Raw genomic sequence first — 26,470 nt, forward strand, 5'->3', positions numbered from 1 at the left:
CTCACAAAACTTGACTGAGCTCTTCGTTCATGGTTCCACTTGCTTTTCCGCTGGCTCGAGCGCAAAGCGGAGGCGCGCACTGATTGGTCGCGCAGACCTGTCTGTTAGCCTATGCAGCCAATGGGAGCGAGGTGGCTCATGAATTATGTACGAAATGCCGTTGGGCCAATCGGAGCGCGGTACTGGCCTATTTTTTTATGAATGGCTGGATTTCATTCACCATTTTCCCCTCTCAACCGTCGACGCCAAAGTTGATTTAAAGGACCAGCGTCAGAGGAAATGTACTCAGGAGAAACAGTACTTCACATACAGTACTTTGAAGTGGGCCACTTCTACATTTACTGCATTCATAACCAAAGTTGATTATTAGCATTGATGCACAACTTACTTTTTATTTACGTTAAACACCATCACAGTACCCAAGTCAAATTGCAAACAATCCACCTTTGACCAGAATTAAAAATAAAACCAAGAAAGGAAGCAGAATGCAAGTTACCTGTCCAAACGTGTCTGTATGTGTTGACAAGAATGTGTGCATTGGAAACAGAAAGGTTAAAGGTCATGTAAAAAAGTAAATAAATAAAAGCATTCTTCATCACTCCTTTGACACCAAATTAGGAGCCCCTTTCAAAGGCGTCTCTTTTAAAAACCTATCCCAGCAGCTGGAATGAAAGCAATAATCCTTCAAATCCCTGCAGCCGCGATGCAGATTATGGGACTGGGCCGGAGTCAACGATAGTAAATCACGATCCGAGCCCCTTTCACACTGCCTGGCACACGTTCCCTGCAGACCCTCACAATACATTTGGGTCTGCCAAGTCGGACCGGCATCTTCCCCTACCAGCGGAGGCAGCGCTGGAGAACTGCCAGCAAGAGAGAGAAAGACAACAGGTGCTAAGGAATACTTAAAAACTGTTTTAATATGTTTAATTGGGTTTTAATAAATTTAAGTGTGTTTTAAATCAGGTCATTCGAATTTCTGGAGCTTATCTACGTCACTAGCGAAGATCTCCGCCTCCCACTCTGCTCCTGTCAACATAACTTCTGTTACGGTTCTGATGCGCCGTCACTTTTGGTCACGCCTCAAATCAGCGGATTGTCTTTCAGTGAGATGAAGATCGTGTAGGTGCGAGTGTGGCCAAAAATAGCAGTTGTCAAATTCAATTGTACGCATTCTAAGCGTGAAATAGCAGAAGCCCACCAGGCCGCGAGCGCACCTATTTTTCCGGCAAGGATGTGGTGGGTGCCTATTGGGAGGCACGCAGAGGGCAAGCACATTGTGCTGCTCTGGCTTAAAATAAACGCAGCATATATGCAGACTGTGCATTTTGCTGCGAGGTCAGGACGACTCACTCATCCCTCGACAGGCCGACCACTGCTAGTGTAGGTCAGTGTGACGCCAACGTAATTTGCCCAAGTCTAATTTGGGATAATCCTGTTCTTTACTTAGCCAAAGAACACTCACCTCAGAACATTCATTCTTCGTATGTGCAGAAAGACACACAAATAAAAGTACATCATCACAAGATGCCCTAAAAAACATTTGAGGATAAGGCACAATGTTTTCTTTGGATAGAAACAATTTGCTAATGTGACAAATAATGTCCAATGTGGTTTTTTTTCTCTTTTTATCTGAAAAAGAGTAACAAATGTTGATTTTGTTTTATAGATCCATCCATTTTCAACACCGCTTATCCTGGTTAGGGTCGCGGGGCGCTGGAGCCTATCCCAGCTGACTTCAGGCAAAAGGCGGACGAGACCCTGAACTGGTCGCCAGTCAGTCGCAGGGCAAAGATAGACACGGACAACCATTCGCACTCACATTCACACCCACCCCGCCTGCACCAAAGTCAGGCGAGTGTACCACAACACCATCAGTGACTTGTTTTATGGATAAAAAGACTAAAAAAAATCTGGAGATACATGCTGTTCAAATGCATCTATCTTTAAATTACTTGTTTTTCCTTTTTTAATCTTCTATTATATTCATAAGAAAACATAACGACTGTTTTTGTTTTTCCTGTAAAAAGAAAAAAAACAAGCGTCAGTCTCCTAACGTGTAAAGTTCGTGATATCCTTTCTGTTGAATTAAAAAAACGTATCTCGAAATCCTGAATTACTTTTTTTCTTTCCTCTAATCATCCTAACAAAAACAAAGAAACATCATATTCACTTTTTTGGGTTAAAAATAAATAAATAAATCTGAAGATACAAGCTTTTGTTTGGGCGGCACGTTTAGAGCGTCAGCCTCTGGTTAGAGCATCAGCCTCACAGTTCTGAGAACCCGGGTTCAATCCCCGGCCCCGCATGAGTGGAGTTTGCATGTTCTCCCCGCGCCTGCGTGGGTTTTCTCCGGGCACTCCGGTTTCCTCCCACATCCCCAAAACATGCATTAACTCTAAATGCATGTTTAGACTCTAAATTGCCCGTAGGCATGACTGTGAGTGCGAATGGTTGTTTGTTTCTATGTGCCCTGCAATTGGCTGGCAACCAGTGCAGGGTGTACCCCGCCTCCTGCCCGATGACAGCTGGGATTGGCTCCAGCACGCCCGCGACCCTAATGAGGAGAAGCGGCTCAGAAAATGGATGGATGGAAGCTTTTTGTTGGGTAGCCTTACTGTGCAAAAATATAACAAATACAAGAATCTTGCGTTGCCCTTCGCTGTCCCATGAAAATCATGTATCTCAGCATTACTTATTTTTCTTTTTAACTGAAACCAAATAAGTAAAATCTGCAGATGCATGCTTTTCACTGGACAGCTAGAAGTTGGTGAAACAGTCTCATCTGTCCTAACTCGGCGACGTCAGTCAAACGACTCGGGCCAAAGTATTTTCATTTTTTTATTTTTTAAGTGTAGCCTTTGGGCGCTGGATATTCTCCGAGTGAGGGACAAGATGTGACATGATGGCTATTAATAGCACTTTGCCAGATAATTCCTGCCTTGTTATCTTGGCAGCCACGCTCAAGAAGCCTCGCCAGAGGCACACTCTTCTTCTCAGTTGTGTAAGCCACGCTTTCCCTTTTTGATCTCCACATTTTCTTCCCCCTCGTTCTTGGACTATTTCTTCTCTTAATATCTCTTTGTTGTCACTTCGGAGTGGCACTGTGAGAAGAAACCCGACCACAGACGAGCACTCAAAAGAACTTCGTATGGTTTAAGCCTAATGGTTTCTGTCCCAAGGTCTTTCACATTGGTTCATGTTAGCATGCTAATTAGGATCATTAGAAAATAAGCCTGCGGGGAGGAAAAATGGTCTGATGATAGTGCTACAGAAAACTTCAGCAAAGAGATATGGATGGCTATTTATTACTAATATGGAGCTCTTTCAAAATAAATCGTTCAAAGAAAACGTTTGTGAACCCGTGTGAATTACCTGGATTTCTGCATAAAGTGGTCATGAAATGTGATCTGATCACAACAATAGACAAACATATTCAATTTTAACCAATTGCACACAAATGATAATGTTTTTCTTTTATTGGATACACTAGGCAAACAGTGCTGAGTTGGAATAGTATTTGAACCCTTGTGTCTAATGACGTCTCCAAGAGCTAATTGGAGTCAGCCAACCTAGAGTCCTAAAAAACACATACCAGTTCTCCCTTGCCCGATGTGAACCATGACTTGCACAAAAGAGTTCTCAGAAGACTTATGATTAAGAATAATTCGATTAAGCTGGAAAGCGTGACAAAATTTTCCACAATGCTAAAAAGACCCAGCACGCCCAAATAAACTGAACTTCTTCATCCGTTTTGATGTACACAACACCTTTGAGATATCCAGAATCATCCATCCATCCATCCATTTTCTGAGCCGCTTCTCCTCACTAGGGTCGCGGGCGTGCTGGAGCCCATCCCAGTCACCATCGGGCAAGAGGCGGGGTACACCCTGAACTTGAAGATTTATTTGAAAAAATGTTTCATCTGTCCTCTTCCTTTTAGCCATTTTGGAAATGGCATCAATGTTGGATCGAAGCAGAGAGCTGTGATTGAATTTCTTATTTTGGAAGGGGAGCCAGCACTAAACATTTCCAAAAGATTGCAAAATGTGTAATGGGAAGCTACAACAGGCTACAGCACAGTCAAAAAGTGGGTGTCCAGGATCAAAGGCAAAGAAAAGGAGGCTGCTTTAAGTGACCTCCGTATCAAGCGAAGAACCTCTTGAAATCATCTGTTCCTCTGGCCGGACCACCATAACCCATAACCCATCCCGCATACTCACCCGATGTGTTTTTTGGACCTTTACAAGAAGAAGTGAGGGGTCAGCACTTGTCTGATGATGAACAAGTTAAGCAAGCTGCAAAACCTTGTTGAAAGCGAAGATTACAGAATTTTATGAGGCTGGCATCCTGTACATGCCCTTGTTCATCAATGGACAGTCAGTGTTGAGAAAAAGGGAGATTTATATTTAAAAGTAGTGATGAAATCCCCACTTTTTGGGCTTTATTTCTATGTGTGTATTGCCTTTCTATTGCAACAAATAAAGCTAGAGAAAATTTGGGCTCATTACTTTTTGACTGCCCCTTGTATATCAGAAACACCATTGATGTCAAAGTAGACTCTCACCAATATGGTTCTAGAAGAACCACTCCACTGAGGACGCTATCTCTTCAATGGTCCACACCTCTCTCAAACGCCTAAAGAGTAAGGACACCTACAGTATGTGCGCCATCAACCCACACACACTGGTGAAGAAACTACACACACTAGAACTGAGCCCTTCCCGTTCCAACTGGGTGCAGGACTTCCTTACCAACCGACAACAGAGTCTCAGGATCCATGGCGTTTGCTCCTTTTTCATCCCTCTCAGGATTGCTTCCTTTTAGGGCTGTGTGCTGTGTACCCTTCTCTTCACTATGCTGACTAATGACTGCTCAGCCTAAAACCTGAACTGTCACATCTTAAGTTTGTGTATGACACAGCAGTGGTAGGATGCGTCACCAACGGGGATGATCTGCATACAGGAGGGAGGTGGAAAACCTGGAGAGCTGGTGAAGCGGCAACAACCTCTGCAACAACTGGAAGAAGACCAAGGAGATGATTGTGGCGATCGAGAGAAACAAACAACGTCTTCCGTCCCTGAAGCCCACTGTGGAAGTCTTCCGTCCCAGTGAAGCCCACTGTGGAAGTAATCTCCAATTTCAAAAACGTGGATGTCCAGTTCAACCATGATCTCACCTGGAACAACGACACCCCTGGTCTGTTTAGGAAGGCATGCGACCCCAGCAGAAAATTAAGTAATGCTGATCTGAGGGGCTCTGTCCTAATGCCGTTCTACCTCTCTGCTCCAGCAATTCTGTGGGGTATGGGAAGCTCCTCTGCAGCAGAGAAGAACCTTCATTCCACCACTGACAGCTTCGCTTCCAGTGCAAGAAGAGGGCCACTTGTCACACAGAGAGAAAAGGTTTTGCACCGTTGCTAAACGTCTTTCCCTAGACGTGGCCGTCCCTTAAGTGTGACTAGAGGAGCACAGCAATGCTTCAGTAGTTGAAGAAAAATCCAGTGTGTCGGCTAAAGACTTACAGAAATCTCTGGCACATGATTGTAGCTCTAATGACAAATCTATGAAAAGTATAAGATGAAACAAGAATGAATGCCATTGGAAGACAGCCCCCTGAAAATCACCAACATTTTTTGTTGTGTTTTTGATAAATGAAAATAACACTGTATTATATCAAAACATAATAAAAGGGAATGTAAAGAAATAAACTGGTTTTGTTTAATTGCTTAGTTTAATTACAGTACGTAATGCAGTATTTGTGTTGGATGTGTGCCTTTTAAGGGGCGTGGCTTAATGAGTGACATCAGGAGCTGGAGTTGGGTTGGCCGGGTTACAACAGTTCAGTGTTACTCTCCGGTGACGAGTTGTGGACTAAAGCAGCTGATTGCCAATGTTCTCATTTTGTATTTGTGTGTTTGACTGCTTGTCATTTTTAATAAATGGGTAAAATTGCATCTGTGACTGTGGCTTTTCTTGCCTTGCGAGGGCATTACAGTTCCTTAATTACTTTTTTCCCCCCTACTCAAGTGGCAACGTACCAGAAGCTTGCTGATACCTCAAATTTTGGTTTGCAACACAAAGCCAAAAAGCAACCAAGTAATAGCTTGTAACTCTAAAAACGTGTAAATTGGGGGACTTGTAGGCCACGGTATTGTACTGTATTATTAATTCATCCCTCCTCTCTTTCACTGTACCTACAGCTTTTAAGGCAGTTGTTCGTAGAACCTTACTTAAAAAGTACAACCTGTGACTATTGGAATGACACTTGTGGAATCCCGCAGGGATCGGTACTAGTCCCTTCATGTTTTAGTATTTACAGTACGTATATGCTGCCACTTAGAGATATCATACTCAAATATGACATTAGCTTTCAACGTTATGCTGACGATACTCAACTATACATGCCTATAAAAGTTGACTAACCCACACAATTGCTGTAATCTAGAGGGGTGTCTTGTTGAAATTAAACAATGGATGGTCTGTAACTTTTATCCTCGTAACCCTGAGAAAACTGAGATGCCTATTATTGGTCCTACCAGACACAGGCATCTGTTTCAGGATACCACTTTTTTTTTAATACTATTACCCAAGTTACTCAGCAACTCTCTTCTTTCAACTGCTCATCAGGAACATTACGAGAACTGTGTTTTTTCATCTTCACAATATCGCGAAAATACAGCCCATTATATCCCTGAGTGACGCAGAGACCATATTTCATGCATTTGTTACAGCTCGTCTTGACTATTCTAACATACTGCTTTTTGGTCTTCCCACGTCTAGTATTAAAAGTCTGCAGTTAGTACAACCTGCTTCAGCAAGAGTCTTGACAAGGATTCATAAAACATTACATGGCATATCTTGGAGACTAAGTGGTACCTTATGTTCCATCGCGAGCATTCCAAGAGTATTCTTTCTCCGGGCTCCAGATCTCTGGAGAAATTTTTAAACCTCGATTTAAGATTTATTTTTACACTCTTGCATTTTATCAAACCATACCAAGCATGCATTAGTCTCTTGTATTGCCTTACCCCCTCACATGTGGATTTTGGCCTGTTTTACTGGCGCTTCTACACGCTCCTCTCTTGCCCAGAGAGTGGGCTAGGTGGTGATGATCGAAGCGTGGCTGCTGCTGTAAGGACTTTGCCAGCTCGCCTTTGCTAACTAATCTAGCTAACATTACTAGCTATTGATTTTTTTTTATAAGCTATCCATATCATTTTTGTCTTTATTAGGTTTTTGCATACAGAAACATAGCTTGATCATATCACTTGGTTTTAAATAAAAAATTTAAATCAATGTTGCAAAAAAACTGCATCCGTACAAATAATAACACTCAATTTTTTCATGGGTTTATTTAGTAAAATGTTGCATGTACTGAAAGGCCAGCTGCCCACCCAGCAAGCTGTGGTATTGATTTTATGGGGGGGGGAGGGTCTGCCCTTGACCCTCAACCAACAAACCCGAGGGCAAAACAGAGGGCATGTTTTTTTAAAAATCACATTATCTGATTAGCGATCAAGTTGTGGTGTGATAAACTAGCACCCCATTACTCTAATGCATGCAATTTGGTAATATTGTTTTTCCTCTACTTTCTCAAAATACTGTACATGACTTTATGCGCCCAAACGAAACTCGTCTTGCAGTTAAGCATTTGTTTTGGCCACAGTTGTAGATGATTGCTACATTTCTAAAAGCTACAACATTGTACATTTCAGAACTCCTGCAAGAAAAAGAACAATGGGGACAACACGTAAAGACTGAGGAAAATTTGAAAAATACTTTGAGATTGTTGGGTGAAAGCTGCAGCTGGCTACTAGTGTGGACTGAATGGGTGGCAACGATGAGGAAATGAAATGCTAGTATTTTGAGGCAAATAGCTCATCAGCAACATTAAGAAGAAAAGAAAACTATGAACGAATTCATTCTTGGAACGTTGAACAGAAGTTTGAACTAGTTCGTATAGAAAATGAACTTTCCCAACACTGTAAGTTGTACTCTATCACTAACTAAAGTTATAATTACAATAAATATTTATATCCAAAAGACTTCTAGGTCATAAATATAAAGCAATCAAATGAAAAAAAAAGGTAAGGACTGTGGTAACTGAGCATGCCGTCTTGTGCCGCGTGACGAGATTCTTAGGCTCGTCAACATGGACATGTCGCTGCACTCCATGGAGGTCGTGCAACATTGAAATGCTGTATGTCAGGACCTCAGTATACTGAGGATTCCATGTAAGCTCATCCATTTTCTATAGTGATTGTCCTCATTAGCGTCACGGGTTAGCTACAGCCTATCTCAGCTGACTTTGGGCGAGAGGTGAGGTACACTTGGGCCTGGTTGCAACCCCCTTATTTTAATAAAAAAAGAATTCAAAAAATTGCCATTCGTCATCGGTTCTATGTGGAAATATGTCTTTCTGAAATTATTGGCCAATAAAACAGAAAATGAAGGCTGCCCAAAAAATAATTAGGTTTGTTATTAAACAAAAAACACTAACAATAGCCAGCCATGTTATTTTTCCCCACCACTGGCTTTGTTCGCTTGGAGGGCTTTAAAGTTCAAACTTTTGTTAAAACTTATAGCTTTCTCAAATGCAACATTGATGCCAAAATAAGATAATCTAGCTGCTTCGAGGCTATTGCTTTCAATTAAGACTTATGTGAAAAACTAATTTTGTGTTTTGGGACCCTTTTTTGACACTTCCTCAATATAATGACCACATATAATTAGAATGTCACTCAGTAGAGCACAAGTCCTCTGTCAAGACCAATTTTCTACTTCCTCGTTTACAGGCCATTATGATTCTTGGGGACATGGATGCTTCCTAGGCTGCCATCAAACAGTGAAAATCAATTCATATCCTCGCCAAAATGTAAAGGCTTCTTCCTTGGCCCATTCACCACCCTTGTAGTTTATTTTTGTTGGTATTTTTTATTGCTAATCCTGCTAACCAGAGGAGGGAAGAGTAGCTACTCAAGTTAGACTATTGTTACTTTAGAATACTGACTCAAGTAAAAGTAAAAAGTAGACCTCCAAATAATTACTTGAATAAGTATTCAGTGAAGAAACTACTCAAGTGCTGCATATTTGGTAAGTAACTTCAGATTAGTTTTTTTTTAAATAGTGCATGAACGTCAAATAGAAAATTATATAAAATAGGAAAGCGCAAATCCAAATCTTGGCCAACAATATAACATAACAGTATATATTTTTTTCATAAAATAACCTAAACTAAGGAAAATTCAACAACAAGAAACACCCTTAAATTAACTTTCTTTGTTTACACAAGTGAAACAGAAAAATAGGCTCACCAGAGATAATTCCACAAAACCCAATTACAATGAAGTTGGGACGTTGTGTAAAACGTAAATAAAAACAGAATACAACGATTGACCTATATTAAATTGAATACACTACAAAGACAAGATATTTAATGTTCAAATTGATGTAAATTGTTTTTTATGTTGTTGCAAATATTCTCTCATTTTTCATTTTAAACCTGCAACACATTCCAAAAAAGCTGGGACAGGTGGCAAAAAAGACTGAGGAAGTTGAGGAATGCTCATCAAACACCTGTTTGGGAGATTCCACAGGTGAACAGGTTAATTGGAAACAGGTGAGTGTCATGATTAGGTATAAAATGAGCATCCCTGAAAGGCTCAGTTGTTCACAACCAAGGATGGGGTGAGGTTCACCACTCTGTGAACAACTGCATGAGAAAATTGTCCAACAGTTTAAAAACAATCTTTATCAAATAACAATTGCAAGGAATTTAGGGACTTTGTCATCTATGGTCCATAATATCACCAAAAGATTCAGAGAATCTGGAGAAAACTGCACCTAAGAGGCAAGGCCGAAAACAAACATTGTATGCCTGTGACCTTCGATCCCTCAATGGGCACTGCATTAAAATTTGGCATCATTGTGTTAAGGATATTGCCATGTGGGCTCAGGAACACTTCAGAAAACAAGTCAGTTTACAAAGTTCATCGCTACATCTACCAATGCAAGTTAAAACTCTACCATGCAAAGCAAAAGACATTTACAGTGTCAACAACACCCAGAAAGGGTGGACTAACGCAAAGTGGAAAAGTGTTCTGTGGTCTGAGGAGTCAAAATCTTTTTGGGGGAAATCATGTACGTCATGTCTGCCAGAACAAACAGGAAAAGGAGCATCTGGAATATTATCAGCGAAAAGTTCAAAGGCCAGTATCTGTGATGGTATGGCGGTATATTAGTGCATGGGTAACTCTCACATCTGTGAAGGCACCATTAATGCTGAAAGGTAGGTACAGGTTTTGGAGCAACATATGCTGCCATCCAAGCAACGTCTTTTTCAGGGACGTCCCTGCTTATTTCAGCAAAACAATGCCAAGCAACATTCTACACGTGTTACAACAGCATAGCGTGTGACTACTAGACTGGCCTGCCAGCACTCCAGACCTGTCTTCCATTGAAAATGTGTAGCGCATTATGAACCGCAAAGAGACCCCAGACTGTTGAGCAACGAAAGTTTTACATCAACCAAGAATAGGAAACAATTCCACCTACAAATCTTCAACAATTATTGTCCGCGGTTTCCAAATGCTTATTGAGTGTTGAGTGAGTATAAAAATTTTGGAATATGGTGCAGGCATCAAATTCAATATGAGTGAAAATCTTTCCAAAATAAGTTTAGCAGTTTGAACACAAAATACCATATTTTGTCTTTATGGTGTGTTCAATAGAAAATGCAAATCATTGCATTCTGTTTTTTTTATTTTTATTTTTATTAATGTTGTACACAACGTCCCAACTTCACTGGAATTGGGGTTTGTATAACTTATGTTGGACTTTGAAAGGCGTATTCACCCACAGTTATTAGCAATGCTGACATCTGTTTCATTATTCAAAAACAATATGAGTTCTACCAACTTACATCTTCATCTTCAGTGCGACGGATACACTGCTGCTTGCTTACCCCCCCTGCTACTTTTGAAAGTGCACAACCCTTTCTACAGTGAGGAACAGAAAGCTCCATGGGGGCTGATTGGGTCGGACGAACTGCAATTTGCATTCACGTGCTGTGGTTAAAGTGCTGATTTTATTCCAATGAGCATTATATTTTGCAAATGCAGACTGAGACAGCCTCTTGTATATTACTCAAGTTCAAAGTGGAGTTGTTGTAGGCTGAAATACCGAAATTTTTTTACGCAGACACAAATGACAGTGCATGACATAGCTGTAGTTCATCCATTCATTTTATATACCGCTTATCCTCCGTCAGATCGAGTAAAATATGTCTTATGTGTTATGCGAAATATACATTTTTGCCGTATTTTATGTAAATGTTTCACTTTGAAAGCTTTGCACCTGTGTCCTGTGAGGAGCCGCAGCGTGGAGACTGTGCGGTCATGTGACTGCCTAGCTCTGTTTGATTGGTCAAGGGGAGTCAAACGTCACTAGTATTTACAGTGGATTGGTGAAAAAGTCATATAATAGTTAAATTGTCATATATAGTTCGTCTCTGTCAAACCAAAATAACAAGCAATAATGAACACCTGTAAATAAAACAAATAGCGAGCAGAATGTAGCGCAATCTAAGACAGTAAAAGTAGTGTTTCTTCTTATCAAAAATTCACAGGTAAAAGTCAAAAGTATTATTAAAACTATTCCGACAAGTACAAAATGTTCAAAAAGTTACTTAAGTAAAAGTAACAGAGTAAATGTAACTCAATACTACAAACCCCTGCTGTTAACTATATGTGTCGTACTTGCTGTTTAAAATAATAAATAAATCAAGCCAAGACGACTTTTTTTGAGTATCTCCTCTTATTTTGTTCACTCTATTGTTGTTACAGCAGGCATGTGGTTAGATGACGGCACATCAAATGTCACTGACAAGTATTGTATGTACATTCAGTGTGGTTATAGTGGTCTACGACATTGTTTGAACAGTAAATGTGACGGTATAGTAAACACGAGATCGACTCCCCACCTCTCACACACGCACGCACACACACACACACACACACATACATACAAGAAGCACTTTATGTGATATACAGTCTCAGTGTTTTTGTATCAGCATTGATAAGTTGAAGTGAAAATCAGTGTGTTTTTAAAGGGAAAACCTGGTGTAAAGGCCACAAAGCCTCACACCTTAGCGCATCTTCATTCATCTCACACCGAGCATCTTGCAAACAACATTGGACTGAGATGGTTATCCCCAAAAGTCGAATTCCGAGCAATCGCATCCCTATCATGTCAGCATTACAAGCGAGCTGCTGAAAAACATGTACAGTATCTCCAAATTTTGGCGTTTTTTTTATTTCTTATTCCGAAACACAGCGAAACAATTTGTTTTTGTGTTTCATGGTATTTTGCATTGGACAGCTACAGCTAAAGACAATGGGCTCTACTTTCGTACACAGCGCATCTATGGCAAGGTGCAAATTCCTTCAGATTCTGATTTTCGTACAAGCGCAAAACTTGTAATGCGTTTGCCAATTTGGCAGACCGGTCTGCGACAAGCTGAACGTTCCAGCTCAACGAGGGTTTGTCTATTGACATGCGCCCATGTGACAATTTGGTAGCAGAAAGTCGGTCCAAACCTAGACCTGCTGGGACCATTACTGGGATTATTACTGGGATTATTACAAACATCAATGAAGTAAGGACGTTGTGTAAAATGTAAATAAAACAGAATACTAAATTGCAAATCCTTTTCAACCTATATTTAATTAAACACACCACAAAGACAAGATAATGTTCAAACTGATAAACTGTTTTGTTGTTGTTGCAAATATGTTTTGTTGTTGTTGCAAATATGCTCTCATTTGATGAATTTGATGCCTGCAACATGTTCCCAAAAAGATGGGACTGGGGCAACAAAAGATTGGGAAAGTTGAGAAATGCTCAAAAAGCACCTGTTTGGAACATTCCACAGGTGAACAGATTAATTGGAAACAGGTTCGTATCATGTCCATCCGCGAAAGGCTCATTTGTTCAGTTCAACATTTCATTATCTACGTTCCCTAATGTCATCAAATGATTCAGTAAGCAGCAGTGTCGAAACCAATATAGAATGCCCGTGACCTTAGATCCCTCAGGCGGCACTGCATTAAAAACCGGCATCATTGTGCAAAGAATATTGCTATGTGGGCTCAGGAATACTTCAGAAAACCATTGTCAGTTAACACAGTTTGTTGCTACATCTACTTATGCAAGTTAAATCTCTTCCATGCAAAGTGAAAGCCATACACTGTGTCAACAACATCTCCAAATGCCGCTGGCGTCTCTGCGCCTGAGCTCATCTGAGATGGACTGTCGCAAAGTGGAAAAGTGTGCTGTGGTCTGATGAGTCCACATTTCAAATTGTACTTAGAACTCATGGACATTGAGTCCTCAGGGCCAAAGAGGAAAAGGACCATCTGGATTGTTATCAGTGCAAAGTTTAAAAGCCAGCATCTGTGATGATAAGGGGGTGCGTTAGTGCCCATGGCATGGGTAATTTTCACATCTGTGAAGGCACCATTACTGCTAAAAGGTACTGTACACACAGGTTTTGGAGCAAGATATGCTGCCATCTATCTAAGCAACATCAGCAGGACAATGCCAAGGCACATTCTGCATGTGTTACAACAGTGTAGCTTCATAGTAAAAGGTTGTGAATACTAGACTGTCCTGCCAGAAGTCCAGAACTGTCTCCCATTTAAGATGTGTAGCACATTATGAAATTCAAACTGCGACAACGGAGACCCTGGATTGTTGAGCAACTGAAGTTGTACATCGAGCAATAATGGGAAAGAATTTCACTGACAAAGCTTCAACAATTTGTGTCCTCAGTTCCCAAACTCTTATTGAGTGTTGTGAAAAGGAAAGGTAATGTAACACAGTGGTAATCATGCCCCTGTCCTAGCTTTTTTGGAACGTGTTTCAGGCATCACGCTCAAAATGAGTGAATATTTGCACAAAAAAACAAAAACAAAACAGTTTTATCAGTTTGAACATGAAATATCTTGTCTCTGTACTGTATTCAACTGAATATAGGTTGAAAAGGATTGGCAAATCACTGTATTCTGTTTTTATTTACATTTTACAGAATGCCTCAACCTCATTGGAATTGGGGTTTGTTCTTTTGCCATCATTATTATATTGTTAAAATCAATAACATCCTGGACTCGAGCAAATCAGTTGCTTCTTCTGCCATATCAAAGACTGTGCGTTTCTAGTGCGGCACATTTAAAGCGAATGAGAGGAGCTGCTGTGATTGGGCAGGATTGAAGTCGGCTGTGATCCCGCCCGCAACATGCAGACGTCCCTCTTTTAGTTGTGCTGGGGTGTGCTGGTTCACGAAATTACCAACACTGGGTGTAACCCACTTCCGTGTCCTTGAGATTTTATCTGATTGCTACCAAATCTGAACGACATACAGGGATACTTACTTCATGAAGTTAAGCGGCTACAGTGGCAACGCCAACCCAAATTTGTGCGGAATCGGAACATGCCACAATCTAACACTAACCTATGCTAATATAGTTGTAAAGTCATAATTACATGAAATATTTGAATGAAAAACACTTGTTGGCCATAAATATAAAACAATCCAATGAAAAACGGTCATAATTGCAGTAACTGAGTGTCTTCTTGTGCTGCGTGATGTCATATTCTTATGCTGCTGTGCAAACTAGTTCATCGCACACCATTCGTAATTATTTTTACGTCGTATGTCAGTACCATCATAAACTGAGGAACCCACACAGCAAGTCACGTCACTGTCACAGAATTAAGAGGTCATTGTCACCAAACTGTATGTGTCGTCACTTGTTGTTAAAGTTAATGTAGAGCAGTTTGTTGTTTGTATGTTTTATAGTGCAGTAGTTAGGATCTTTTTATGTGTGGGACGATTGAGAATGTTTTAAAAAAAAAATAAGACGGTTGACTAATTCTTATCCTTGAATGTTACTTTAAAATTGTCATATGCCAATTTTTGCGTGGTGAAAAAATGGTCCCGCAAAGAAACGAGTTTGAAATGCAAGGTCAGTTCAACGTGCATTAAAGGATTTATTTTGTGTTTTGCTTTATCGGTTTTTACGGGAAGTTCTTGAGGTAAGCGGACCCACTTCCAGATTCCAGCATCATCTTATATCTAATATATGCGATTCACTTTCATTACATTATTTAGTAATTATTTATTGTTTTATCTATTCGTCTTATTTGTACAATTGTACCAGCATCCTGAATATTAAAATTACATCGACAAATTGCGTGGTGACAGTTTGATTTACGATATTTCTTATGATGGGAAAATGGTGTAGAATTCCAAACAGCTGACCAGTATTTCTGTATGCATTTAACTTCCATAAGTCACCCTCATAACTTTTTAAGTCGAGATAATTTAATCATTCCGACATTTTAAAACGAAAATGATTTCCAACGGCTGAGTAAAAAAATGGATGCGAATTTGACTTAAGGGGTAAACCTCTTGACCCAGTGATGATAGTGAACAACATTGACATGAAGTGCTGAGCTAACAATGACAAGGATATATTAAAAGAGAATTGTATGCACAGTACATATGATCTAATCCTACATTCCTGATATATACAAATACTGTATAGTTCTTCAGTTGGACTTATGTTTGACATATTCTCTCTAACCTTTTGACAGTTGGGACATATGCAGCACGAAGCCACTTTTCCACACGATAATCAGGCTTCATGTTTCGTGGGAGGCGAATTAGACTCTTCCCAAAATAGCGGGATGCATTTAGAAAGGGGGGGGATCACAGTTTTAGCTTTGGTACATAAAAACCTGCAGGGGCCTGGCTGTTAGTCCCTGAGGGGATGTACAGTAATTGGACCACTCGAATATCAACTTTCAAATTTTAAGCCCGTGTCGCCGAAGTCAGCCTGAAGTTAAAGAGATGCAAAAATCCCGACATGTTTGCTCCCATTTCGGACGACCCACTGCCAGCCAGCTCTCAACAAAAGGGATCAATAATGGATGAAGCTGCTTCATTTCCCGAATCGAGCGTTCATACAAGCTGCTGAATTATTTGTGATGGTGTTTCACGCCACTTGTTCTAAGCTGGCCTCGGAAGGCAACTTCCTGTTGTCGTCCTTGCATCACTTCCTTTGCAGTTGTTTTCATGTTTGGCAGGCATTTGCCGAGTGTTGGCAGTTGACTGGAGGCATCACTGAGAGAGCTTCAGACCTGGTTGAGCCGCCGGTACAATATACTGTATATTGTATAGTTTGTGTATGTTTATTTGTTTGCTTTATCGTTATTGTATAGTGAGTCTGCTGTGGATGCATGTAGACGTGTGTGTTCTAGTCCCGGCTGCGGGTGCGCTTCTTGAAAATAAAGAAGGGCGTCTTCTGAGGTGGACCCAGCAACATGGGAACCTGGTTCTTGTGGGTGATCCTGATCTGTAAAAAGCAGAGAACATTACCAAGACCATATTTAGGGCTACAATGTATTCAAGGTTGTCCTTTAGTACCTTAGACATTAGGTTTTCATATCATTTGTAACTTACCTGTACTTTTTTGGTAGGGATGTTCATTACCACTTTTTTTTCAGTCCGATACCAGTACGAGTATTCACTCTTGAGTACTGATACCACTACTACTTTTGATACAAAAAAATTACAATTCACACAATGACTGATAATTGTGAACAAAGACCTTTCTTTCTTTAACGCATGTAATGATTCGCCGATGTATCAAACTGCCGCAGTGTAGCGTCAACTAATGGTGAGGAGGACTTACTCAATGTCACTTTTCTTTGCCTTAAGTATTGGTGTCTGGAATCAGAAGCCTTCGCAAGTACCTGGTATGTTTAAATAAGGCTACTTTTCGGCCCAGAAAAGCTACAAAAGGAGTATTTTGACCAAAAGTCCCTGGAATTGTGGTTCCTGCTTGGTTCCAGTACACGGAATGTTTGGTTCTTGGTACAGTACGTTATTGCACAGAACTAACATACTAGGTTTTAGTGGACCTATAGCCTCTTTCCAATTCAAAGAATCAAGAATCAAATTGGCAAATCAGATCTGTAACAAATGATCAGGCATTTATCACCCTCTGCCTTTCACACAGAACATAGCAAAGGCGGCATATTGCCCCAATTGCGTGGGCTTTCACAGAGCAACATGGCGTCATGCACTCTGATATTTAGATGAAGTCAGCACCACTGTCTGCTGTGTTGTATAAAATAGTTGTTCACACCCCCGTTCTGGCTGTCAGCTCCAGGCAACATCTCGATTTTGTTGAGCTTCTGATTCAACTTCCGAAGCAGGGAGATTGCTGGGTTGCTTTTGTCCCCCGTTTTCCAGGAAATAAGCAGCTGCCAACAGGCAGTTTATGTTTCTACCGTGGCCTAATGTCCTTGAAAATGTATGCAAATCCTTGGTGGCGATAAATAAACAACAACAAAAAAACAATAACAAAGCTATTCCACAGTAATGACGGCAACAAGCGACAACGGGGGGGATCAATTAGCTGATTCTGTGGTTGAAACAACTACAGTTCTTTATGTGATTGTTTTTAGCTAAGTGGGTATCTTCGTACGGTTTTTGGTTTCTGACTTCACAGTTCTCTATGATTGTTGTCTTGCTCAACAGATCCTGGAAGTTGTTGAACATTCATCTGTCATTGCCATTCTTCTTGGAGTTTGCTATCTAAAATCAAAACCTAACAAGTGTGCAAATAGCCATAGCCTTGGTTCATCCAATCAGATTCAAGATCAGGTTCAGAATTTAGGAGAAATGACGTTATCAGTGAAACACAGGCTTCTGAAGATTTCCAGGGAGTCTAAGAGGGTCGCTGATGAACTCGAACAGTATCCCTATTCTTGATGTTGTGACACTGTGATAGTAATGGCTTTCCGGCAGTCGAGTACATAGTGATTAAAAAACAAAAATCCCTTTTAGCATTCACATAATACAACGAAACACAGTGGCTCTTCCGCCCCCGTGAAGACCCGCTGTGGTAAAATGAAAAATGTTCGACTGAGCGATGGAGTACACAAAATAGCTGATGTTCTTCTTTTTTTCTTTTAATACAAACAGCAGTGTTGGCCTGCCTTGCACTATTGCACACCATGACTGCGTTGGATTTGAAAGTCTGGGGGTGTACAGAGAAATGTGCCAACAAGTGCAAGAGAAAGCAAATGAGTCAAGGCAAAAGGATACAAAAAAAGCGGAACATGAGGTCAAGGATGCAAAATTGTCCAGGATGTTTTATCCCATTGATGTTCCATCCAGACTAACACGGTTCATGCAGGTCAAAGCTTCGTCACTGAGGAGTAAAGGCCATCGAGTTGCTGTCTTATAGCCTCGAGTCTTTCCATACAGTGTCATAAATAATTATAAAGGACAGTAGGACACCACGTGTTCCAACCATTACAAGACCAAAAAGGGTACAGGCCCGTTGCCCATGATGTAAAAGTACCAAGGGTACAAATGTGGAATCTTTGAGCGTAACACTCCAATGACAATCCATGTACCATTTCATGAAAAGTTATGTACTTTGTTGAGAGACTTTGTAGCCATTAAAGTAACATCTACATTCATATATGTACCGTGGATATAAAAAGTCTACACACCTCTGTTCAAACACCAGGTTTCTGTGATATAAAAATAAGAGGAAGATAAAATAAATAAATAAATAAATCACCATTAATGTGACCTATAATCTGTGCAATTCAATTGAAAAAAAGGAAAACAAATGTCAAAAAGTCTACAAGAAGATCTGCATTTTATTAATCAGAGGTATTTTATATGGTGGCAGGTATGCTGACTTCCATTTAATCTGAATGTAATTGGTTAAGTTTGAACAGTTGTGCAGGCACATTATTTCAGTTATTTATTTTTACTACCCCTCTCAAAAATGTTTTTTTTTTCCCATGTGCGTTGTATGTTTTATGATGGTAATTTTCTTTTAAATTATTTATCTTTGTCTCATTTTTTTTTTATGTCACAAAAACCTGGAATTTGAACAGGGGTGCGTAGTCTTTTTATACCCAGTCGAGTTAACTGTCTGAACCTTTTCCAAGACCAAAAAGGGACATGTCCATGTTCCCAAGATGTCAAGGATACAAAAGCAGACCCTGTCATCCCTAAAGTGACTGTCATAAATAGGTTTATAATCTACACCAATATATCCCATAGAGGTAATTATTGTACTCCATAGTAACAGTATGTACCTTTTTTAGGATCAAAGGTAGCTATGTTCCCAAATACAGCATCACGGGTACAAAAGCAGAAACCTTTGAGGGTAGCAATTTCCTACTAAGCAGAATTGTTCAGCAAGGATTTATTTGGCCCTTTACATTGTCACGATCCCAAGATAACACATTTTCACACTTAGCAATACCCTTTCATTGGGGTACTAAATTACCATGACATACTTTTTTTCCTACGAGTAAACACTGTCAGAAATTGTGGTATAATCTACACTAATGATGCCGATTGCCATAATTTTTGGATTGCATGGTAACCTTTCCAAGACCAAAGAGTACACGTACAGTATCTCACAAAAGTGAGTACACCCCTCACATTTTTGTAAATATTTTATATCATTTCATGAGACAACACAAAAATTACACTATGCTACAATATAGTCAGTGTGCAGCGAGTATAAAAGTGTCAATTTACTGTCCCCATAAAATAACTCAACACACAGCCATTAATGTCTAAACCACTTGTAATAAAAGTGAGTACACCCTTAAGGGAAAATGTTCAAATTTTGCCTTAAGTGTCAATGTTTTGTGTGGCTACCATTATCCCAATTTAACACAGTTGCTCCCAATTCACACTACATGACACCACAGAGGGAAAATAGTTAATTGGGCCCAATTTGGACATTTTTAGTTTGGGGTGTACTCACTTTTGTTTATAGAAGAAAAGACATTTTAGTGGCAGTGTGTTGAGTTATTTTAAGCGGACAGCAAATGTATACTGTTATGCAACCCCAATTCCAATGAAGTTGGGACGTTGTGTTAAACATAAATAAAAACAGAATACAATGATTTGCAAATCATGTTCAACCTATATTTAATTGAATACACGACAAAGGCAAGATATTTAATGTTCAAAGTGATAAACTTGATTGTTTTTAGCAAATAGACATTAACTTCGAATTTTATGGCTGCAACAAGAGGTTCACCTCTTTGTGAACAAGTGCGTGAGAAAATAGTTGAACAGTTTACAGCGTACAATTGCAAGGAATTTAGGGATTTCATCATCTACGGTCCATAATATCATCAAATTGTTTTTGGAAATTGTGGACGTCGTGTCTTCCGGGCCAAAGGGGAAAAGAACCATCCGGACTTTTATGGACGCAAAGTTCAAAAGCCAGCATCTGTGATGGTATGGGGCTGTGCTCGTGCCAATGGCATGGGTAACTTACACATCTGTGAAGGCACCATTAATGCTGAAAGGTACATACAGGTTTTGAAGAAACATATGCTGGCATCCAAGCAACGTTTATTTCATGGACGCCCCTGCTTGTTTCAGCAAGACAATGCCAAACCACAGCAAGACAATTCTAAACCACATTCTGCACGTGTTGCAACAGCGTGGCTTTGTAGTAAAAGAGTGCGGGTAGTAGACTGGCCTGCCTGCAGTCCAGACCTGTCTCCCATTGAAAATGTGTGGCGTATTATGAAGCGTAAAATAACACAACAGAGACCCCGGACTGTTGAACAGCTGAAGCTGTACATCAAGCAAGAATGGGAAATAATTCCACCTATAAACCTTCAACAATTAGTGTCCTCAGTTCCCAAACGGTTATTGAATGTTGTTAAGAGAAAAGGTGATGTAACACAGTGGTAAACATGACCCTGTCCCAGCTTTTTGGAACGTGTTGCAACCATAAAATTCTAAGTTAATGATTATTTTCTAAAAACAATAAAGTTTATCAGTTTGAACATTAAATATCTTGTCTTTGTGATGTATTCAATTAAATATAGGTCGAACATGATTTGCAAATCATTGTATTCTCTTTTTATTTATGTTTAATACAACGTCCCAACTTCATTGGAATTGGAGTTGTACAAGTTGGACACTGACTACTTTTACAATGCAGGAAAGTGTAATTTGTTCAATGTTGTCGCATGAAAAGATATAATACAACAAAAATGTCAAGGGTGTACCGGTACTCTCATTTGTGAGATACTGTATGATTCCAAAATGTCAACAGTACAAAAGCAGGGTTGCAGCCCATTGAAAAGCCATGTACAATACTTTAGAAGTCCTATTCTGTCTCTTGAGATCTAATGTACTCTGTACCCCGTAGGGCTAATTATTGCCCATATATACCCTGTGTGATCCGAATGTTCAGAACAGTACCGTTGCTAACTAAACTTAACTTGGTGAAATGTGGCCTAAGATCTTTGTACCTTTACCAGGGTTAAGAAGTTACAAGCCACTTGGCTCCCAAAGCTCCAACCATGTACTTTTTTGTGAACACCATGTTGACCTAGTTCTTGTTCTGCACAACCCAGCATGGTTAGCAATGTACTTTAGCAGACCTACTTTTGTTTCTGTTTGGCACAACCCAACACAGTTAAGCCATTTAGCTCCCATTACAACCGTGCTACACACTTGCAGGTACCCCAAACTCAAATCAAAAGCGCTGGCTCTCACCGTGCATGGCGGCTGCATCCAGGGCTCACCGTCAATCTGCATGGGCAGCCTACGGGATGTCCTGTAAAGAGCAAGAAAAGTGATGATGGTGGTGGTCAAAGGGAAGGGCGGGATGCAAAGGGTCAGATTAGGTATGCACACACCTCTAAATCTTGTTCACGCTGCACAAACATTGAAAACTTTTTCCCATGACACCCAGACTAACCACTGAGTTATATTATACACAGACTTAAGCCATGCATGCTTAATTTTAAATGTCCCATACCATTAAAATATTATTTGTTCTATTGTTGTATGCATAACATAGGTCGGAATGACATGGTTTAAGTTTCACATCTATGTGGTTTGTTGATTAAATGCAAAAGTCAATAAAAGGCTGTTGTGATATAGTTTCAAAGGCTGGAATTAAGCTGTCTCGCATCGCTATTTGCGGGTCATAATTCACATTTTGCCCCTCATAAAATACTTTGAAAAGCAAAGCTGCGAGTCATAGATCGTTCTTTGTGCTCAACGGACACATGGAGGTGAAAATGTTGTCATGTAAAATGCAGAAGTGAAGCAAAGCTTGATTGCTGGCATGGAAAGGGGTAAGCTGAACTGATACGAGGAATGCAAGAGCAAAAGATGGAAAATGGCGAAAGTATGGTAGCATTTCATAGTGATGAGGTTGTAACACAAACCTTTCTCCCCACCGAAGATGCAAGGGGCTTCCCCTGACATATGAAGGCTTGTATATAGTGTGTTCAGCCATCATCCGGCGTCTTCGTTTATCATAAACCCCGAATTTGGCAAGCAATTCAGTGTGGCCGCTGCCGCTATTAATATTTACATCGCAGCTGGTGAGTGCATGAGGTGCGTTTTGGGGCACTGCGTAATATTTGTAAAAATGTATTACGAGGAAAATTATTCGTATTAGACTGCTTTAGTTAAAACACTCTATGGTCATTTTGTCATAAAATGGAATTTATTTTGTTTTGTGATATAAGAATAGATCAGATCAAATTCTTTGTTAATATAGTCAGCCAGAGCTGCAATGAAGGCAAAGTTATCAATGTCCATTCACATTCATTCCTCTCATACTGTGCTGCGTGTTTCTGTTTGCAAATTAAGAAAAAAAAAACATTTTTGTTTTAATTCCTCATTAAAAAAAGAAAAAGACCATTCAAGCTTTTTCCTCATGTTTTTGAGATTGCAGGGTGAAAGCTGCAGCTGGCTACTAATGTGGACTGAATGGGTGGCAACAATGGGGAAATGAAATATCAGTATTTTGAGGGTAATAGCCCATCAGCAACATATTGAGAGAAAAAAAGAACTATGAACTAGTTCATTTTTGGAACAGGTTCGCGCAGAAAAGGAACTTTCCTAACATTAACCTTACTTAAATACAGAGTGCTTAAAAGTTTTGCTCAGTGTAGTCACTGTGTGACATATGGCCTGTGTTACCTCCATCTGATCTGTAAGTGGGTAAACTTTTAGTCATGTAGGTGGAAAACATGACAAATGTGGTCAGAGAGGACTGACGGGTAGAATGGGTTATGTACCCAAACAGAAGAAAGTTTCGGAGGATACTTGAGTACTAAAATATTTGATAGCTGCAGCCCTCCATTCAATTCCCACAGTATATTGTTCTATTTTTATTGTTTAATTAAAAATAACTCTGCTTCTGGGCCCTGTGTGATAAACCTGCAAAAAATGTCTCCTCAAAATTAGAAAGTTGCTCGTCAAATGAAAAAATGATGAGCAAAACTGCTCTTTAAAGAAAAAAAAATATATCGAGGCTTGACTTTCGTCAATTAATATTCAAGTAGCTGCCCACTTCGTGGTTGGTACCCACCCACTCAACTCAGCAGAACGATAACATGGCATTTCCATTTTTTTAAGCAAGCGAGTGATATCGCCAAGAACCAATCAGAGCAAAGCTGTTTTCCCTATTTAAATTAAGAATAACAGCGATACAATCCGAGCAAAGCTTATTTACATAATTATTAATGAGAAAACTGTCCGTCTCAATTGCCGGGTGTAATAGACCAACTGGAATAGCTTGAAAAAGGACAGCCTGGGCATTTACAAAACCCAAATGATCTTGCAAACCTGATAAAATGACATGAAAGACTATGACAAAATTTACGGTATGTTAAAAAAATGATGGCATGGTACCTTTAAGATTTTTATGCAATGGCCACTTTGATTTGGCTGGCGACCAGTCCAGGGTGTACCCAGCCCAAAGTCGGCTCAGATAGGCTCCAGCTCACCCGCGAACCAAATGTTGAGGAGCGCTATCGAAAAAGGACGGATGGATGCAATAGCCAATCATTCACAGTTTAGAATCTGTACTGTGGTGGATGTGCCGTTAACGCAATAAAAAGAAGGAACAACACTGTGGGGGTTTTCAAATGTCACAAAAAGAAGTTCATATGAGGCTAAAATGGGTTAAAACCAGAAGCAAGACTGACAGAGTTGCATTTTAGAGTTGCTTTCAACAGAACAAATCACTTGAGGTTTACATTGAGGAAACATTTGTCCACTGGAGACAAAAGTTGCACTTGTATTGTATTTCACACTCAATGCTGTTATTTAGTTTTCGAGTTGGTCTAAGACCTTTTCACACTGCTCTTACTCTGTGTCAAAGGACGACGACGGCAACGGGGGTGCGGCCATCCCGTATTTGGAAGTGGTGACGCAACAGCCTAGAAGGAAATTACCACGCTGACTGGACCGCATCTCGGCAATATGTATTTGCGATTGTTGGAAAAGAAAGGCCCAACTTTGTCTATTTTAAGGAGGAGAACATGATGCAGCAGCTCTCCACAGGTGGTCCTTGGCTCTTGGACAACTCTTCTGATTGTTCTTTGCACTCTGTCAGAAATCTTGCGAGGAGCACCTGATCGAGCCAAATTTATGGTAGTATGATTGGCTTTCCACTTATGTATTACGGCCCCACCGTGCTCACTGGAACGTTCAGAAGCTTAGATATACGCCTGTAACTAATGCCATTATGTTTTGCAACGATTAGTTTGCGATGGTCTTAAGACAGCTCTCTGCTCTTACCCATTATGAGTTGTGTCTTGACTCACACCTTGGCAATGAGACCTTTTTGTAGTCCATCAATTAGGACCGAACCAGCTGATATTCATTTGCACTGACAAGGTACTGGATTGCTGTTTGATTATTGATAGATTTGAGGATTTCCATGCCTTTTTGCACCTCCCTTTCTTTATGTGTTCAATACTTTTTCCCTGTGGCATTTCACATTTTTACACACAACTTAATGTCTTAGTTCATTTGTTCTATTTTCTTTGTATGTATGGATTACTTGAGTTGTTTCCAACATCTGGTGAAATTTTCAGGTCAATAGCACCATTGGGGCGGCACGGTGGACGACTGGTTAGAGCGTCAGCCTCACAGTTCTGAGGACCTGGGTTCAATCCCCGGCCCCGCCTGTGTGGAGTTTGCACGTTCTCCCCGTGCCTGCGTGGGTTTTCTCCGGGCACTCCGGTTTCCTCCCACATCCCAAAAACATGCATGAATTGGAGACTCTCAATTGCCCGTAGGCATGACATGTGAGTGCGAACGGTTGTTTGTTCCTATGTGCCCTGCGATTGGCTGGCAAACAGTTCAGGGTGTACCCCGCCTCCTGCCCGATGACAGCTGGGATAGGCTCCAGCACCCCCGCGACCCTAGTGAGGAGAAGCGGCTCAGAGAATGGATGGATGGATAGCACCATTGGAAGTATATTTAGTGAGAAAAATGGTTACGTGTTAAACACTTATTTCAGCCGCTGTATGTTACAGGAAATTGCTTCTAATTCCTTTTAGTCTAATTTTCAATGAATCTAATCTGCATAATAAGAAGAAATAATGGAAATGTATTTCAACTCGTACAAAATGTGCAGTGACCCTTCCTTTTATGAATCCTGCTTTCTGTTTTACTGTAAATTGGGCTGTTCGATACGCCTTTTTTTTTTAGACCAATACTAGTACGGGTATTCACTCTTGAGTACTGACTGATACAGAGTACTAATACCGCTAGTATTTTTTATGTGTTCCATGTGACGCACATGGTGATTCGATGATGTGTCAAACTGCCGCAGTGTAGCACCAACTACCGACGAAATATGACTCAATGCTAGATTTTTGTGCCTTAGGTATCGGTGGATGGGATCTGCAGCGTTCATGAGTACCCAATACCTTGAAATAAGACCGGTACCGACCCAATATTGATACCTGGGTACTGATACAGGACACTCTGGACATCAGAGAGAAAACCCACTCAAGCACGGAACAGACAGGCAAACTCCCCACAGGCAGGCCTGCGGCCAGATTGGAACTCGGAACCACTCACCTGCGAGAAAGATTTGATAACCACTACAACACTGTGCTAATACTGATAGACTTGTGAAAGCTTTTACAAACATAAAAAAAGCCAACAATGAGTTTTTGTTCTTTTTTTTTGTCCTCCAGCTTCTGGAATGGCGATATTATATTTTTCGTGGCTGTCGGGACAGCCATGTGGAGCGATGGAACCAGATAGGAAACAAGAAGTAGTAGCAACCTGAGGGTGACGTTTGCACACTGAGCCAGGCGGCGCCCGGCCCTCTTCAGTCCCGTGTAGATCTGACCCATCTCGATGGCGCCCTCCAGGCCCACCACCTCCAGCAGCTGGTCGCTGAAATCTGCACACAAGACACAAGCTAACACTTAACACAGTTGCTTTACACAGAGGTAAAACCTTGCTGATTTTGAACAATGTACATTACAATATTCTTAGTATCTTGAATCGATCGCATCTGGACTGTTCTGGTTGTCAGGTTGCAATTGATTTGATTCCCTGAGAATGA

The 26,470-nt window shown here is 40.5% G+C and overlaps 1 protein-coding gene across 4 annotated transcripts in view; it reads right to left on the minus strand.

Moving 5' to 3' along the window:
- Positions 1-11,757: 11,757 nt before the first annotated feature.
- The window catches only part of LOC133410532 (diacylglycerol kinase beta), a 117,595-nt gene continuing 102,882 nt past the window's right edge, over positions 11,758-26,470 (minus strand). For all 4 annotated transcript variants that reach the window (XM_061691849.1, XM_061691854.1, XM_061691850.1 and 1 more), the window contains 3 exons: positions 26,185-26,305; positions 21,634-21,694; positions 11,758-16,417 (listed from right to left, as the gene is read on the minus strand). In XM_061691849.1, the coding sequence (XP_061547833.1) occupies positions 16,319-16,417; positions 21,634-21,694; positions 26,185-26,305 (281 nt within the window). In that variant the 3' untranslated portion in view covers positions 11,758-16,318. The remainder of the gene's footprint in view (positions 16,418-21,633; positions 21,695-26,184; positions 26,306-26,470) is intronic.

Source organism: Phycodurus eques, chromosome 12 (genome assembly GCF_024500275.1).
Source record: "Phycodurus eques isolate BA_2022a chromosome 12, UOR_Pequ_1.1, whole genome shotgun sequence".
Lineage (NCBI taxonomy): Eukaryota > Metazoa > Chordata > Actinopteri > Syngnathiformes > Syngnathidae > Phycodurus > Phycodurus eques.